The sequence below is a fragment of the Xenopus laevis genome, chromosome 6L (assembly GCF_017654675.1).
Source record: "Xenopus laevis strain J_2021 chromosome 6L, Xenopus_laevis_v10.1, whole genome shotgun sequence".
Taxonomy (NCBI): Eukaryota; Metazoa; Chordata; class Amphibia; order Anura; family Pipidae; genus Xenopus; species Xenopus laevis.
The window spans coordinates 6456530-6476279 of record NC_054381.1 but is presented as its reverse complement, the minus strand read 5'-3'; the positions used below and the strand labels follow the sequence as shown (position 1 = coordinate 6476279).

The window sequence follows — 19750 nt, the reverse complement described above, 5'->3', positions numbered from 1 at the left end:
ATTTAGCCACCTGGCGACATATCGGCTCTTTTTCGGGCAACTAATCTCCCTGAAAAGCCTTCCCGCTGGCTAGAATCTAAATAGCCGGTGGGATGGCACTCGGAGCGCTTCGTTTACTGAAGTTGCCCGAAGTTTCCTCGCCATCCTGCTGGCAATTTAGATTTTAGCCAGCGGGAAGGCTTTTCAGGGAGATTAGTCGCCCGAAGAAGAGGCGATATTTCGCTCGGCAACTAAATCTCCCCAAATCTTAGCATGTGTCACTAGCCTTAGAGTCTGCAGTTCAGATTTCAAGATGAAAACCCACATTTCTCACATGTAAATACTGCATGGAACTGCTGCTCCAACACCACATACATGTGACTAATAAAACATTAGAGAGATTATTATATGATCCCCTTATAAATTTATACATAGTTATCATATCACCCCTTAAGCGCCTCTTCTCCAGCGTGAACATCCCCAATTTGGCCAGTCTTTCCTCATAGCTGAGATATGGCATGGGAATGGCTGCTATCTGCCTAGTTGCACAGGTTAAAGCAATAGAGAACAGAAACACAAACAAGTGAATTGGGCTATCTGGATAGGTCTTCCCCTGATTAATAAATGAGACTACATGCAAGAAACAATCCAGACCCTCATTGACCTTTCATTAATCAAATAAGAGTTCCCTTTTGGAACTGTTTATAGTCCAACACACACTGCCATCTTGTGGGTATTTTTTTTATCCATTGTCCTGTTGATCCATATGGCCTGTAGCTAGTGATGTAGCGCGCACCTTACCTTCCCTCTGTTGATTTGCCCGGTGCACAGTGTAGGAGGGTACGGCCACGCCAAAATATCGTAGAGAATAGGAAACACTGGCACTCAAGGCGAAAGAATTGCAGGGTTAACTCTTGCTGCTTATTACTGCGAACGTGCGACGTTTAGGGGCAAGCCCCTTTTATTCTCTGTAGCAAGTGATGGGCAAATCTGTGCAGTTTCGCTTCAGTGAAAGACCGGAGAATTTACATTGAAATTCGCAAAAAATTTGCTAAACGCATTGAAGGCAATTGGCGTCAAAATAATTTTGATTTAACTCGCTTGCGGCGAAACGTGGAAATTCACTGTGAATTTGTGTCTGCAGAATTTATTCGCCCATCACTACCAGTAGCTCCATAAGTCAGAGAGATATCAGTTTCCACATGGGTTGCTATACCCAACATTGTAAACTGTACAAGTTTCTGCTTACTACCTAACATAAGTGCCCAGGTTACCATCCCATTGTTCTGTTGTTTGGCTGCTGGGTGGGGAGGGGGGGGGTAATATCACTCCAACTTGCAGTGCAGCAGTAAAGAGTGACTGAAGTTTATCAAGTCACATGACTGGGGGCACCTGGGAAAGTGAAAATATGTTAGAAATACGTCTAGCCCCATGTCAGTTTTCAAAATTAAATTAAAAAAAATCTCTCTTTAGAGAAACGGATTTCAGTGCAGAATTCTGCTGGAGCAGCACTATTAACTGATGCTTTTTGAAAAAAACATTTATTCCCATGACAGTATCCCTTTAAGGTCTGATGCGTCCGATCAAACTAACTAATTTGAACTTGACAAAATAAAATACAGAAATAAAATCCTTGTTTATTTAAATGTATAAAAATGATTAAATACAAAACCTACACACAAATAAAACATAAATAACATTTCTCTCACTGTGTCACTCAGAAAATATAAATAGAATACATTTATATAGTATATATGGTATATTTTCTCTATAAAGTGAATGCAGTTTAGCAATTCTTTACTTGGTGCTGCTCAGTAGCACTGAAGGGGCTAAGTATACTTTAGACACTGGTCAGGGCTCGCCCAGTTTGCTGTAATCTTCAGCTACTGACTGTAATGTGTGAAAAGCTTCTTGAAAATCTTCCTTCTCGCAGCCGTACTGCTGGTACCAGTGCAGATAGGCTTGCGCTTCATACATAGCCTGAGCTCTGTGGATCACCCTCCTCATCAGGTCTGCAGCACTGGAATGGTTGGCACAAACAGTCAGAGAGTGGCTCTGCTGAGAAGGATCCAAAATGTTTTGCGACCCTAAAAAAAAGTTCACACAGTAAGGTTATGCGTGTCATTTTTACATTAGGCTTCGGTTTTTGGGGACCAAGTTCCTAGTGCTTATGGGTTAACATTAGGGAAAAGCTGGTCCGCCTATTAATATCCATATAAGTGGTTATTACAAGCAGTGCCAACCTTTCTCTGTACAATACCCAATGAAATGGGACTGGTAGACCCCTTACTATCAACAGCCCTATAACCAGTGGCGTAACTAGTTGTTACTGGGCCCCATAGCAAATTCAATTTAGGGCCCCAAAATATTTATAAGTTGGCCTATTTTACCAAGATATATTAAAATTGCTAATTAATTAGGGTCTCACTGGGCCCCCTACACTCCTGGGCCCCCCTGCAACCGCAGGGTCTGCTTCCTCTATAGTTACGCCCCTGCCTATAACTGATTATTAAAGGGGAACTATCACGAAAATGTTAATTTGATATAAGCTTCATTATACTGAAATAAGAAACTTTCTAAATACAATGAAAAAGTCTGTACTGTTTCTGAGATAATCAATTTTATGTTCACTATTCCTCTCTCAGCATCTGTTTCTCTTCATTCTGTCTTCATGCAGCAGTTGGGTGTCAGATATTGATTGACAGTTAGATCGAATGTATCTTATAGGGGGCTCCTTTTGCCTAGAGGATGTATTAGAGTTCACTCTATTAAAAAATCTCCAAACATCATGTCTCTCTACATGCAGAATTTGTGCAAATGACTCAGTGTTGGAGTAGGCGCTATTAAGACAGCTCTGCGTGTCTTTAGCCCCAGGGAGATGGCTGTCCCTCTTTCATTTTACCTTCCAAAGCTTGGAGTCGGCTTAGAAGGACAGCTCTGCATGTCTCAGGCCTTTCTAGTGGAAACATACTCAAATGCATACTCCAATGCTGTAGTAGGGCAGCTCTGCATGCCCCTAACTCTTTGTAAGAGTTAAATAAAAGAAGAAAAAAAAAGATAAATAAATAAATAAATAATATATTTATTACTGTCCTTCACCTCCAAGGCAGGACAAAGAACTGATGTGAGGAGGTGGAGACAATCTAGATATACAGTGGAAGGGACCAGTATTCTATTCTCTGTCCTGCCTCCAGAGGTGAATGAAGACAAAACCCTAATCTTTGCACTGACAGGAGGGCCAACTAGAGAAAGGGGGGCTCCTTTTGCCTAGAAGATGTATCAGAGCTCACTCTATTAAACTCACCAGACATCATGTCTCTCTACATGCAGAATTTGTGCAAAAGGCAGTTATTTTGTTAAATTGTATTTGTGCTGGAATCAGTTATTTGAATGTGCTCTAATACATCTGCTAGGAAAGAAATGTAGATATTTTCGATCTAACTGTCAATGAATATCTGACACCCAACTGCTGCATGAAGACAGAATGAAGGAAAACAGATGCAGAGAGAGGAATAGTGAAGATAAACTTGATTGTTTCAGAAACTATGCAGAATATTTAATGGATTGTATTCACAAAGTTTCTTATTTATGTATGATGAAGCTTATATTAAAATTACATTTTTGTGATAGGTTCCCTTTAAAGCAGTGGTAAGCTACAGTGTCTGCATTATCCATTGGAGTGGTGCTGGTAGATCTAGACCAGGGGTGTCCAACCTTTTGGCTTCCCTGGGCCCAGGCCCAGACTGGCAATCTGTGGGTTCTGGCAAATGCCAGAGGGGCTGCTGTATGGTTCCATAGAAAGTTACCATATAGTGGGCTGGTAGGGGGCTATTAGGGCTGGTAGGGGACTGCTTGAGCCTCTGTGTACTTGGAATGGCAGGGCCTATTTTGACTCCCAGTCCAGGCCTGTCTGGGCCACTTTGGAAGAAAAAAAATGTTGTGGGGCCACACTCGAAATACACACAAACCCAAATTTTTATTGCAAAAGAAAAGAGGGTCTCATAAACCTAGTGGGATTTTTGACATTGTGCTTGAGAATCTAATGTAGCAATATCTGGTTGAATGGAAGTAGTTACATTTCTCAAGGTGCTCATCAGATAATTTGGTTCTAATTTTACTCTTTAGTGTGTTCATTCTTGAAAAAAGTTGCTCACAAATGTAGGCGCTGCATATATCCCTAGCATAGGGGGCGATGCCGCTGAAGAATGCTTACCTGCCTTTGTAAGTAACCAAACGCTCACTTGTTAACTGCTTTTCTTGCTCTAGAAAGCCACACCCCATGTAAAATTGAAAGCACACATGCACACAATTAGCGACCGCATACATACGCTCTCTGTGCATGACATTGCAACATGACGTTTCCTGGATTGATGGAAGTTCAAGCTGGGCCGCATTCATATCCATCTTGGGCCGCAGGTTGGTCACCCCTGATCTAGAACATTCAGTTGCTCTATGACTATTACATGCAATGACAAGCTCTACAAAATCCAGTAGCACCATCTCCCGATAGAAAAATGAATGAATCACCTGTCCAGCAGTCGACGGGGAATGGGTTCCAGGGAACGCACCGATAGGATTGTTTAAGCTTCATCAGTACTGAATCCTGAGAAAGGAGGAATGATTTGTCCTGGGAGGCACGAGACACTGCAAGTACTGATGTGCTGTGATGCTACAGGAGCAGTTAAGGTGAAAGCAAAACAAAGGATATGCAGACAGGGTAAGCCTTTAAAGGGGATTTTTTTGCATATATATATATATATATATATATATATATATATATATATATATATATATATATATATATATATATATATACCGTATATATATATACGGTATATATATATATATATATAAATATATATATATATATATATATATATATATATATATATATACCGTATATATATACCGTATATATATACCGTATATATATGGCATGGAATGAGATGGCCCTTAAAGGGGTTGTTCCTCTTTTAAATTAACCTCTAGTGTGATGTAGAGCGCATTCTGAGACAATTTGCAATTGGTTTTCATTTTTTATTATTTGTGGAGTTTGAGTTATTTAGCTTTTTATTCAGCAGCTCTCCCATTTGCAGTTTTAGCCATTTGGATGCTAAGATCCAAATTCCCCTAGCAACCATGCATTGATGTGAATAAGAGACTGGAATATGAATAGGAGAGGCCTGAATAGAAAGATGAGTAATAAAAAGTAGCAGTAACAATAAATGTGTAGCCTTACAGAGCATTTGTTGTTTGAATGGGGTCAGTGACCCCCATTTGAAAGCTGGAAAGAGTCATAAGAAGAAGGCAACTAAGACCAGTTTAAATGTTGCAAAGAATTGGTCGTTCTAATAAAAGTTAACTTGCAGCTGACCCCCCCCTCCGATATGTATATAATTTAGTTGCATGCTGCAAGATTTCAGGTGAAGGATACCAGACCAGCGCCATCTGGAGAGGCACGAGGAATATTCTTTGTAAGAGACACGGTCACTCTATCCCAAAATGGAGTTCCTCTAGAAATAAAAAATGATAAGAGCTATGGTTAGCATAGGGGGAGTGAAAGGATCAAAGCCAGTCAGTCAGGAATGTGAAAAACACTTTGTGTAATGCAAAGAAAAGACAGTTCGGTAGCAACCTGGATTGATTTACAGTTATGAACCTTGAGCAACATTGTGCACTAAATTGCAGAAAACAGAATGAAACAGAAGAATTATAATATATATATAGTGAGTGTATACACTAATATTAAATTAGAGGACTTCTAATACAGTGTAAATAGTTATAATGTCGGTCTCTAATGGACCATAATACAATGGCCAATTACTGATTAAAGGGGTGGTTTTAGAATGTTATAGAATGGCCAATTCTAAGCAACTTTTCAATTGGTCTTCATTATTTATTGTTTTTGAATTATTTGCCTTCTTCTTCTAGCTCTTTGCAGTTTTCAAATGGGATTCAATGACCCAGTCTAAAAAAACAAATGCTCTGTAAGGCTACAAATGTATTGTTATTGCTACTTTTTATTACTGATCTTTCTATTCAGGCCTCTCTTATTCATATTGAAGTCTCTTATTGAAATCAATACATGGTTGCTAAGGTAATTTAGACCCTAGCAACCAGATGGTGAAACTGCAAACAGGACAGCTGGTGAATAAAAAGCTAAATAACTCAAAAACCACAAATAATAAAAAAATGAAAACCAATTGCAAATTATCTATCTCGCTCTACATCATACTAAAAGCTCATTTAAAGGTGAACAACCCCTTTAAAGATAAGAGATAACTGTTCGTATGATGCAGAAAGTGATATTCTGAGATAATTTGCAATTTGTTTTAATTTTTTATTATTGAAGGTTTTTGACTTATTTCGCTTTTTATTCAGCAGCTCTTCGATTTACATTTTAAGCAATCTGGTAACTAGGACCCAAATTACCCTAGCAACCATGCATTGATTTGAATAAGAGACTGGAATATGAATGGGAGAGGGACTGAATAGAAAGATCAGTAATAAAAAGTAACAATAAAAATACATTTGTAGCCTTACAGAGTACTTGTTTTTTAGAAGGGGACAGCGACGCCCATTTGAAAGCTGCAGAGAATCAGAAGAAAAGGGCAAATAACTATAAAACTATAAAACATAAATAATGAAAACCAATTGAAAAGTTGCTTAGAATTGGTCGTTCTATAACCTAATAAAAGTTACCTTAAAGGTTAACCACCCCTTTAAGGCAAGCCTTGCATCATCTCAAACTCTTGTTTATGCACCAGAATGGGGGACCTGAGGTCCATCCCCATGTCCTGGTTACACAATAATACGGTGAGAACTGGGGGAATGTGGGGAGAGCAGTGACATGTAGGAAGTGCTGAATGGAAAGTGAAAGTAATTGTCTAAGGCATAGAGGAGGGGCAGACAATATTTGATTGACAGCTGAGATGTTTAAATGAGCTTACAACAGCTATGAATGCTTTAATAAAAAATAGAAATTGGATTTCATGTATAATTTGAAAACAACTTTTATTATACAGCTTTGTGTGTTTGGGTGACGGGTCCACTTTAAGGGATATTAGCACCCATGACATTTTGGACACTGCAGTGCACTGAGGGAGAACATGGCAGTCCGTTATTATTTTACGTGGTTTTAGTGGGAAGCAGTGACAGGCGAAGAGGGTTTTACCACAACGTGCCACGAGCTTTAATATCAGTGTCCACAAAATGGCTCCTGCCTCTTTGCCATAATTATGACTTCCCAGACGGAAGGAAACAAGATTCGAATAATTTATATAGTTTAACTAAAGGTGGCCATACATGGATAGATCCGCTCGTTTGGCGATGTCGCCAAACGAGCGGATCTCCCTCCGATATGCCCACCTTGAGGTGGGCAATATCGGGCAGATCCGATCGTGGGCCCTAGGGTCCAACGATCGGATCCTAGCATTCGGTAAACGGGCGGTCGGATCGCGGGACCGCATCAACGAACAGATGCGGCCGCGATCCGACGGGATTTTCTGTCCCATCCGATCGAGATCTGGCCGACTTTCGGCCAGATCTCGATCGGGGAAGCCCGTCGGGGACCCCCATACACGGGCCAATAAGCTGCCGACACAGTCTGTCGGCAGCTTTTATCGGCCTGTGTATGGCCACCTTAAAGTTGATTGTGCTTGACTAATGTGTTAAAACCAGATTTTGAATAATTTTTTTGGGTGTCGGGTACCCTTTAATAAACCTACACTTACTAGTTTCCGCAATGGATGCATTGCATTGTCTAAAACAAGTGGCCAGTAGATGTCACTACACACAAGACTTACAGTAAAAGTAGCTTCTTCTGAGGAAAAAAACCCCTACCTTCTGCAAATCTGGGTTGTATGAAGGAATTTCAAGGTGCTCATTGGGCACAGTGTCCTGATGATCTCCCACGGTTCAATTCCAACACTCACTGCACTAGGACATAACAAGACAAATAGTTATGGAGCCGTTTGCACACAATGAACAGCATAACAAGCAAACAAATAATGAGCTGTAAAGAGAGTAAGAAGAGCATGCCTGCCCTCATGAATGTATTGCTGTTCCAATCACTACATGCACTAGTCTACTTCTTTGCCGGTTATGAAAGGTTAAATATGGAAGTGGGGTGTCCAACCAGCTTACTCTTCAACAAAGGCTGGAAGCTGTAATTTAAAGGGATACTGTTATGGGAAAAAATGTTTTTTTCAAAATGAATCCGTTAATAGTGCTGCTCCAGCAGAATTCTGAACTGAAATCCATTTCTCAAAAGAGCAAACAGATTTTTTTATATTCAATTTTGAAATCTGACATGGGGCTAGACATATTGTCAATTTCCCAGCTGCCCCAAGTCATGTGACTTGTGCTCTGATAAACTTCAATCACTCTTTACTGCTGTACTGCAAGTTGGAGTGATATCACCCCGCTCCCTTTCTCCCCCCAGCAGCCAAACAAAAGAACAATGGGAAGGTAACCAGATAACAGCTCCCTAACACAAGATAACAGCTGCCTGGTAGATCTAAGAACAACACTCAATAGTAAAAACCCGTGTCCCACTGAGACACATTCAATTACATTGAGAAGGAAAAACAGCAGCCTGCCAGAAAGCATTTCTCTCCTAAACTGCAGGCACAAGTCACATGACTTGGGGCAGCTGGGAAATTGACAAAATGTCTAGCCCCATGTCAGATTTTAAAATTGAATATAAAAAAATCTGTTTGCTCTTTTGAGAAATGGATTTCAGCACAGAATTCTGCTGGAGCAGCACTATTAACTGATTCATTTTGAAAAAAATTTTTTTTTCCCATGACAGTATCCCTTTAACTAGTGAGAGAACTTTGATAAAGAGAATAAGTGTGTTGTGCTATGTGACACTGGAAATGTGGGGTTTATGTTTGTGCCTAAATATTAGGGATGCACGAAATCCACTATTTTGGCAAAGGATTCGGCCGAATACTGAACCAAATCCGAACCCTAATTTGCATATGCAAATTAAGGATGGGAAGGGGAAAAAAATTTTACTTCCTTGTTTTGTGACAAAACAGTCACGCGATTTATATGCCAATTAGGATTTGGATTTGGTTTGGCCGGGCAGAAGGATTCAGCCGAATCAGAATCCTGCTAAAAAAAGACCGAATCCTGGCCGAATCCCGGATTCGGTGCATCCCTACTAAATATATGTATAAAGTCATACTGACACTATTGGAAATTCGAATTTTCTAAAAATTTTTTTAGTCAAAACTCTCAAATTCGAATTGTGAATTATCCAAACTCGATTCGAATTTCGAGATTTATCAAACCTATAACCTGGGAATAATTTGACTATTCGCCACCTTAAACCTGCCGAGTTCATGTATAAGTCCTGTGACCAGTTTGAAGATGTTATTAGCCTTCCTGACATTCACGTTTTTTTTTGAGTTTTCGGGTCGGTAATATTCGTTCGAGTTTTCGATATTTGATTTTTTTTTCCTAAATACTCTCTCGTCGAATTAAGAGTATATTCGAATTTATTAGAGTTGAAAAAACTCACATGAATTCTAAATTCGACCTTTGAAAATGGGTCTCTATCACATAAAACATATTTTTAGCTATAGAAGGATCATGCTAGCTCCAGCCCTGTGTTACCGAGTTACGATACTGAAGGGAAAACATGTGTCATCCTAAGGTAGTGTAAGGACTCCACCATCACCACCAATTGGTGCCTCTTCTTTACCCTAAAACCAGCCTCATATCTTTCCCCTTTAATTTACTAGGTACCAATGGGCTAGGGCCAGACGGGGATGATATCAGCATGCTGAAATTCAAAGGCCAATTTCAGCCCCTACAACAAGAGGTAACCTCCTTCTTCATTCTCGTCCATGACCCTCGTGTTGGCTCCAGCGCAAACACACTCAACCGATTTTAGCAAAGAAACACGAGAAATTGCATTTCGCACCAAAATCCACCAAGAGTGTTCACGCTGGACGCTTGCCAATAGAATGCTGGCGCGGCCAACCCCTTTGCCCTCCCCGCGCGCTCCGTTATGGAGGAACTCTAATTTCCCGCACCTGCGACTACTTCAAGACTTTGCCTATTGGCCCAAGCTGGGAATGAAGCATCTATCTGCCTTGCTAGCAGATGGTACCCTCCTGACCCAGACCCAACTCACCACTGCCTTGGGGTGTCAACGCATTGACTGGCATAGGTACTTTCAGCTCCGTCATGCTGTCACTGCGCAGTTTGGCTCTCTAATTATTCCCACGGCCACTATGCCACATGAAGACAGATTGTGGGATCCGAACCCCAGAAACTAGTATCTAGCCTGTATCGCAATTTAATAACTTCCACGGGTAGCCCCTTTGCTAAAGCCAGAACGAAGTGGGGCACGCTTATTCCCGATCTGGAGGATGATGTGTGGGAGGAGGCAACTAGTGAGATCTACAGCTTTCTGATTTCCACTAAAGATAAAATGGTACAATTTCGGATAATGCACTGCACCTATATTACGCCACTTAGGCTTAAGATCATGGGTAGGAACTCTGATGCTGACTGTCCCAAATGTGGGCGACCGGACGCAGATTTCTTTCACTTATTATGGTCTTGCCCTCTGATCAACAGTTACTGGGCTAGGGTGGTTTCTTACCTCTCTGATGTGGTCCTGCTTCCTGGGGTGCTTGCACCAGAGGTTTGTCTCTTAGGGGTAGTGGAGGCCCTAGCGCCCCTCGTCAAAACCAGATGCTTGCTGCGCACTCTACTTTTCTATGCCAAAAAGCTGATAGCCATTAGATGGATGAGCCCCCTGCCCCCGACAGTCAAGCAATGGCAGAAACTGGTCAATGATCGCCTTCCAGTTATCAAGCTAACGTACTTAGCTAGGCACTGCCCACAGAAATTTGATAAGATTTGGGGACCGTGGCTAGAGGCTCATGATGAAGTGGTCTTGTGATGCGACTCCTTAGGGATGCCTTCTGCTTTTTGAGTTCGGTCTGCTCTATTATAATGTTTCGCTTGGGGGGTGGTGTGCTCGGGCTATGTGAGGTCGATTGAGGATTTTGTTGTTTCCATGTATGCCTGTATCATGCTGAGTTAAACTGATACATGTATGGAGTACTCTTTGCTACGATGCACTGTAGGGGTCCTGCGAGACCTCGAAGTATTATGATCACTGCCTATGTTACCTGACATATACTTTAATGTTGTGTGTTATGTTTTGAATGTGAATAAATAAATACCTTTCAAAAAAAAAAAAAAAAGAGTGTTCACGCTGGAGCCAACACAAGGCTTCTGGACCAGAATGAAGAAAGAGGATACTGGCCGTGGCAGGGTGTTTAAATTGGCCTGCAGAGTTCAGCATGCTGATTTCGGGGGACCCTCTGGCCCCAGCCATAATGTTTCAGGCAGCAGGAAAAACTGGCACATCCATAAACTTACATAGATTTACTAACCAGAATAGTGTAAGTTTCTCTAGCAGATGTGTTAGACAGAGAGTGGGGATCCCCTACCTTCTGGTTCTGAGTGTGTTTGTGGGGTACAGGAGTCCCGCTAGGCAAGAAGCAATATGGCTGTTCATAGCAGCGAGTGAAACTGGAGTCTCCACACCAGACACAAGGGGTACCTTTTTCTCCCCAAGAGCTGCCACTCTGTGCATGATGTCATCATTCTGGAAGAGGAGGATCCCGTCTGAGTACCTAAGGAGGAAGTAACAGGACTACAATATCTTCTTTCCTGTGATACATTATTATTAAAAAGACACTACTGCTTTTTGTTTTTCCACTGATTATTGTTCCTTATGCAACATAATAATAGATACATAACATTGTACAATAATCATTTGTTTATAGATATTTATTGATAGATTCTGAGAAAACTCCAAAACCCCGTGATCTGCAATTGCTGCAAAGGCTTTAGACATCACAAACACCAGAGCTTTCGGAATATTTTTTTTTCACTTCTACATAAGCCAAGAGTAGTAGGTTGTGTGAATCAAGCAGAATAACTACGGTCTAGATTTGTAGTTTTCGTCTACACAACAGGGCAGATTTATCAAGGGTCAAATTGAAAATTCAAATTTTAAATTTTTTTTTTTTTATGGTTCAAAACTGTCAAATTCTACTAGGGAGTTATTTAAATTAGATTTGAGTTTTTAAAAGAATTCTAATTCGATTTTTGAGTTTTATCATACTCTGGCCCTTTAACTCAAATCCGACTATTCACCGCCTGAAACCTGCCTAATGGCTGTTTAAGTCAATGGGAGAGGCCCAGGGATCAATTTTTAGTTGTTTGCAGCCTTCCTGACATTCAAGATTTTTCCTGCGAAAAAACTCCAGAATTGAGTTTTTAAAGGAGAATTCAACCAGTAGTTTGGGGGGGGGGTTTGTAAACTACGGGTTAAATTCTCCTTTAAAATTAGAATCGAATTTTTAAAATTCAAGTCAAATTTGGTTCAAGTTTTTAAAATTTGAGTTGAATTTAATTCGAATTGAGTTTTCCGGTTAATTCCATTCAATCGATTTTTTTTAAAAATTCCGATTGGTCGAATTTCCAATTTATGGGAGTTTTTAAAAACTCACATGAATTCGAAATTCAACCTTTGATAACTGTTCCTGCACATGTTGGCCACTGATGCCAGAAACAAACTGGGTCCCCATTCGCATTTAGAGGACTTGCACTACTGGACTTGCACTACTAAAATAACTGTAAAACTCATAAATATTATAGTGTAAACAAAGTTAACCTTTTAGGGGTGCCTCCCTTTTAATGATAGTGTGGGTTCATACCTCTGTAACGAAGACAAGCAGAGCAGGGAGTTGTAATGCTGAAGTGGGGTGTCACCAGTCTCATGTGGAGCCACAGCTACTGACAATATATGACCTGCTGGATACGTGTCTCTAATTTCTTCACACAGACGTGCTCCCAGACCTTGAGAAGAAAACACAGACAGCAACAATGCCATTAGTAGAATATGCACCAGCCTCTGTAACCTGTTGTATGTATCCTTTACATTGAATTAATCTAGACCTATTGATGACAGCACAGTCGGACGTATAAGTGACAACATTGATGGAAGTAGGCAGAGTGGAGCGTTGAGGAGTAATATTTTCAAGTATATATGTTTACAGTATTTACACACATTACTCTATCACACAATAACATTATATTACACTTCAGTTACCATTTATAATATACAATATGGCCAGAAAGTATCCGGACATACTACAGTCATATAAAAAAGCTTGGGAACCCCTCTCAGCCTGCATAATAATTTACTCTACTTTCAACAAAAAAAGATAATAGTGGTATGTCTTTCACTTCCCAGGAACATCTGAGTACTGGGGTGTTTTCTGAACAAATAATTTTAGTGAAGCAGTATTCAGTTGTATGTAATTAAACCAAATGTGAAAAACTGGCTGTGCAAAAATTTGCTAATTTGAATGCATGTAACTGCTCAATACTAATTACTGGCAACACCAAATTGGTTGGATTAGCTCATTAAGTCTTGAACTTCATAGGCAGCTGTGTCCAATCATGAGAAAAGGTATTTAAGGTGACCAATTGCAAGTTGTGCTTCTGTTTGACTCTCCTCTGAAGAGTGACAGCATGGGATCCTCAAAGCAACTCTCAAAAGATCTGAAAACAAAGATTGTTCAGTATCGTGGTTTAGGGGAAGGCTACAAAAAGCTATCTCAGAGGTTTAAACTGTCAGTTTCAACTGTAAGGAATGGAATCAGGAAATGGAAGGCCACAGGCACAGTTGCTGTAAAACCCAGGTCTGACAGGCCAAGAAAAATACAGGAGCGACATATGTGGAGGATTGTGAGAATGGTTACAGACAAGCCAAAGATCATCTCCAAAGACCTGCAAGAACATCTTGCTGCAGGTGCAGGTGTATCTGTACATCGTTCTACAATTCAGCACAATTTGCACAAAGAACATGTGTATGGCAGGGGGATGAGAAAGAAGCCCTTTCTGCACAAACACAAACAGAGTCGCTTGTTGTATGGAAAAGCTCATTTAGACACAGTCATTTTGGAACAAAGTGCTTTGGGCTGATTATATTTGGTTGTAACAAAAAGCACTTTGCATGGTGGAAGAAGAACACGGCATTCCAAGAAAAACACCTGCTTCCTACTGTCACATTTGGGGCAGGTCCCATCATGCTGTGGGGCTGTGTGGCTAGTTCAGGGACTACTGGGGCCCTTGTTAAAGTCGAGGGTCGAATGAATTCAACCCAATATCAACAAATTGTTCAGGATAATGTTCAAGCATCAGTCACAAAGTTGAAGTTCCGCTGCAGGGGTTGGATATTCCAACAAGACAATGACACTTGGAAATCTACAAAGACATTTATGCAGAGGGACAAGTACAATATTCTGGAGTCCCCCCGACTTGAATATCATGGAAAATCTATGGGATGATTGGAAGCAGACTGTCCATGCTCGGCAGCCATCAAATTTAACTGAACTGGAGAGATTTTGTATGGACCAATGGTCAAAAATAGCCACATCCAGAATCCAGACACTCATCAAAGGCTATAGGAGGCGTCTAGAGGCTGTTACATTTGTAACTAAGTATTGATGTAATATCTCTGTTGGGGCGCCCAAATTTATGCACCTGTCTAATTTTGCTATGATGCATGTTGCATATTTTCTGTTAATCCAATAAACGTCACTGCTGAAATACTACTGTTTCCATAAGGCATGTTATATATTAAAAGGAAGTTGTTACTTTGAAAGCTCAACCAATGATAAACAAAACTCTAAAGAATTAAGAGGGGTTCCCAAACTTTTTCATATGACTGTATATGTTTCCAGACACTAATTCTGAAATTGCATTTTCTCAACTGGAACGTTCACTGCTGGGTTCCAAACTGGAGGCAACGTCAGCACAAATATTATTTGCTGGGAGCAGTTTTTAATTATGGCTGAGCAGAAGTGATGAGTGAATCTGTTCCATTTAATTATTCAGAAAAATTAGCAAAACTGTGAAAATGGCGAAATTTTGTGAAACGCATTGGTCAATGGGCGTTTTTACGTGTATCAATTTTTAAGCTTCAGGTGCATTAAAGACAATGGCCGTTTTTATCTTATACACTGTCTTTACCGATTGGGGAAGGAGAAGGAACAATTGTCTAAGATTGTTATTCATAGTTTGGGCCCCAGATTCCAGTGAAAGCAAACCTTAAAGCAACAGTAACACCAAAAACGGAGTGTATCAAATTAATTTAAATATAATGTACGTTTGCTCTGCACTGGTAAAAGCTGTATGTTTGCTTCAGAAACACTACTATAGTTTATATAAACAAGCTGCTGTGTAGCCATGGGGGCAGCCATTCAAGCACAGGATACACAGTAGATAACAGATAAGTACTACTATAGTTTATATAAACAAGCTGCTGTGTAGCCATGGGGGCAGCCATTCAAGCACAGGATACACAGTAGATAACAGATAAGTACTACTATAGTTTATATAAACAAGCTGCTATGTAGCCATGGGGGCAGCCATTCAAGCACAGGATACACAGTAGATAACAGATAAGTACTACTATAGTTTATATAAACAAGCTGTTGTGTAGCCATGGGGGCAGCCATTCAAGCACAGGATACACAGTAGATAACAGATAAGTACTACTATAGTTTATATAAACAAGCTGCTGTGTAGCCATGGGGGCAGCCATTCAAGCACAGGATACACAGTAGATAACAGATAAGTACTACTATAGTTTATATAAACAAGCTGCTGTGTAGCCATGGGGCAGCCATTCAAGCACAGGATACACAGTAGATAACAGATAAGTACTACTATAGTTTATATAAACAAGCTGCTGTGTAGCCATGGGGGCAGCCATTCAAGCACAGGATACACAGTAGATAACAGATAAGTACTACTATAGTTTATATAAACAAGCTGCTGTGTAGCCATGGGGGCAGCCATTCAAGCACAGGATACACAGTAGATAACAGATAAGTACTACTATAGTTTATATAAAGAAGCTGCTGTGTAGCCATGGGGGCAGCCATTCAAGCACAGGATACACAGTAGATAAAAGATAAGTACTACTATAGTTTATATAAACAAGCTGCTGTGTAGCCATGGGGGCAGCCATTCAAGCACAGGATACACAGTAGATAACAGATAAGTACTACTATAGTTTATATAAACAAGCTGCTGTGTAGCCATGGGGCAGCCATTCAAGCACAGGATACACAGTAGATAACAGATAAGTACTACTATAGTTTATATAAACAAGCTGCTGTGTAGCCATGGGGGCAGCCATTCAAGCACAGGATACACAGTAGATAACAGATAAGTACTACTATAGTTTATATAAACAAGCTGCTGTGTAGCCATGGGGGCAGCCATTCAAGCACAGGATACACAGTAGATAACAGATAAGTACTACTATAGTTTATATAAACAAGCTGCTGTGTAGCCATGGGGGCAGCCATTCAAGCACAGGATACACAGTAGATAACAGATAAGTACTACTATAGTTTATATAAACAAGCTGCTGTGTAGCCATGGGGGCAGCCATTCAAGCACAGGATACACAGTAGATAACAGATAAGTACTACTATAGTTTATATAAACAAGCTGCTGTGTAGCCATGGGGCAGCCATTCAAGCACAGGATACACAGTAGATAACAGATAAGTACTACTATAGTTTATATAAACAAGCTGCTGTGTAGCCATGGGGGCAGCCATTCAAGCACAGGATACACAGTAGATAACAGATAAGTACTACTATAGTTTATATAAACAAGCTGCTGTGTAGCCATGGGGGCAGCCATTCAAGCACAGGATACACAGTAGATAACAGATAAGTACTACTATAGTTTATATAAACAAGCTGCTGTGTAGCCATGGGGGCAGCCATTCAAGCACAGGATACACAGTAGATAACAGATAAGTACTACTATAGTTTATATAAACAAGCTGCTGTGTAGCCATGGGGGCAGCCATTCAAGCACAGGATACACAGTAGATAACAGATAAGTACTACTATAGTTTATATAAACAAGCTGCTGTGTAGCCATGGGGCAGCCATTCAAGCACAGGATACACAGTAGATAACAGATAAGTACTACTATAGTTTATATAAACAAGCTGCTGTGTAGCCATGGGGGCAGCCATTCAAGCACAGGATACACAGTAGATAACAGATAAGTACTACTATAGTTTATATAAACAAGCTGCTGTGTAGCCATGGGGCAGCCATTCAAGCACAGGATACACAGTAGATAACAGATAAGTACTACTATAGTTTATATAAACAAGCTGCTGTGTAGCCATGGGGGCAGCCATTCAAGCACAGGATACACAGTAGATAACAGATAAGTACTACTATAGTTTATATAAACAAGCTGCTGTGTAGCCATGGGGGCAGCAATTCAAGCTGAAACGGCACAGGTTACATAGAAGATATGTGTATCCTGTGCCTTTTCTCCTTTTTTTTAAGCTTGCTATGTAGAGATTACCTACATCGTGCCCTAATCCCAGCGATACCCCTGTCACTTAGATACCAAGGAACCATTTTACCAACACTCTAAATTCTTGGCAGTTCTAGAAATCATATATCAGACAGCTGTTAAAAGAAAGCAAAACCTACCCGACCCGGTTCCCCCACACAGGCTGTGCAGGAGGACTGTGCCGCTATAACAGTCTCTGCGCTCCAGCTCATGGCGAAAACTCTCCATAGTTCTTGCTAAGAGACTCTTCTCTGTGTCTCCACCAACCCCGCTGTAACCTGGCCAAAGACAAGAACAATCGGTACATGCAGATATCTCACAGGAAACACACACACACCCCTTGTTTAAAGGATAAGTAAGCCTTTGAAATAAGTGCATGTAAAATTGACAAAGGGGCTATTCTAAGAACTTTTGCAATTTACATTCATTATTTATTTTCTTTTAATTCCAAGATATTAAGGTATACATGTGCTGTTAATATGAATGAATTTTGTTCCAACAGCGCCACCTGCTGGTCAGTTTCCCACCAGTCTGACCACCAAGTAGTCATGAAAGTTGTCAGGAGAAAGAAAGAGGCTGCTCTGATGTTCTTCTGCTTAGGAAAGATGTGAGAAAGGTTTCTATTTTATTTTCCTAAGCAGAAGAACATCAGCCTCTTTCTTTCTCCTGACAACTTCCTTGACTACTTGGTGGTCAGACTGGTGGGAAACTGACCAGCATGTGGAATCCTGCTGAAAAAGGCAGAATCCCAGATTCGGTGCAGCCCTACTTACAGAGCATTTGTTTTTTAGATGGGGTCAGTGACCCCCCTTTTGAAAGTTGGAAACAATTACAAGAAAAAGACAAATATTAAAAACACATAAAATATAGGGATGCACCGAATCCACTATTTTGAATTTGGCAGAACCAAATCCAAAATTAGTGGATGCAAACTAGGATCGGTTCGGCTGGGCAGAAGGATAAGGCCGGATCTGAATCCTGCTGAAAAAAGGCCGAATCCTGGCAGTATCCCAAACCGGATCCTGGATTCGGTGCATCCCTAATAAAAAATAAATAATGAAGCCCAATTGAAAAGTTGCTTAGAATTGGCCATTCTACAACATGCTAAGAATTAACTTAAAAGTGAACCACCCCTTTAAGCAACAAGGGAGGCAAGAGCTTTCTGTTAAACACTGTATAATATTTGGGCAATGTACAGTAACCTATCACAGCCAATCATTCCCTTTCTTTCATTATTTTAATACTGTAGTACTATCCATAGAAGAGGCCAATTCTTATTGGTTGAGCTATAAGATCAGGGAAAATGTGTGTCAAAGTTACTACATAAGCTCAGTGTGGGTCTGTGGAGAGGAGTGTCATTTTCAGATAGCAAATACATTGAGTAAACACCGCTGCAGCCTACTAAAGGTCATATTTATTCATTTCCATCTGTGTACAAACATTTGTAGAGTAGTAGAATTGTTTATTCCATCCCCACCTGTGTGGAGATTGCTGCCAACCCACAAACAAAGCCAAGACCTAGAGAGCTCAAGTCCTCCCATTCTTTTTTTTTCTGTAAATGATTACATTTGCATAGGGCGAGGGGTTGTTCAAGGTCTATAGGATCTGGGATGTTTTGAACACTAGTGCAGCAAAGTAAGGAAAGCTCACAAGCAATGGCAGGCAGATAACACTCATCAGGCAAAAATGTGTGAATGTTCCTTTAATCAGAAATAGCGTTTTCTAAAATTACATTACTGAATTTCCCCCCAAAGGATTCTGTAATACTGCAGAAAGAAAAAGCATTTTACTGAAAGGATCCAGAATGAAGTAGCAGGGCCTTAAAGGAATTGTTCATTAAAAAATAAAAATAAAAACTGGGTTAATAGATTGGCTGTGCAAAATAAAAAATGTTTTCAATAAAGTTAGATAGGCAAAAATGTAATGTATAAAGGCTGGAGTGACTGGATGTCTAACATAATAGTCAGCTCTCTTGCTTTCTACTGATTGGTTACCAGCCACATGGGTCATATCTGTTGCTTTTGAATCTGAGCTGAATGCTTAGGATCAATTGCAAACTCACTGAACATATATGTCCCATGTGGCCCCCCTTATAGTCACTGACTAACTCAGAGTTAGAGCTGAAAAGCAGGAAGTAGTGTTCTGGCTATTATGTTACACATCCAGTCACTCCAGCCTTAATACATTACATTTTTGGCAAAGTATCTATATTATAAACATTTTTTTATTTTGCACAGTCTACCTATTTGCCCAGTTTTTATTTTTACACTGAACTGTTCATTTAAAGGAGAAGGAAAGCTACCAAGGCAGTTTATTGCCAATAGAT

At 40.3% G+C, this 19750-nt stretch overlaps 1 protein-coding gene across 3 annotated transcripts in view; it reads right to left on the bottom strand.

Moving 5' to 3' along the window:
- Positions 1-1596: 1596 nt before the first annotated feature.
- The window catches only part of tubz1.L (zeta tubulin L homeolog), a 37254-nt gene continuing 19100 nt past the window's right edge, over positions 1597-19750 (bottom strand). For 2 of the 3 annotated variants that reach the window (XM_041565318.1, XM_041565317.1), the window contains exons 5-11: positions 17565-17702; positions 12735-12876; positions 11460-11645; positions 7822-7917; positions 5414-5492; positions 4507-4648; positions 1597-2066 (exon numbers count right to left, since the gene is read on the bottom strand). In XM_041565318.1, the coding sequence (XP_041421252.1) occupies positions 1831-2066; positions 4507-4648; positions 5414-5492; positions 7822-7917; positions 11460-11645; positions 12735-12876; positions 17565-17702 (1019 nt within the window). In that variant the 3' untranslated portion in view covers positions 1597-1830. 3 annotated transcript variants of the gene reach the window in all.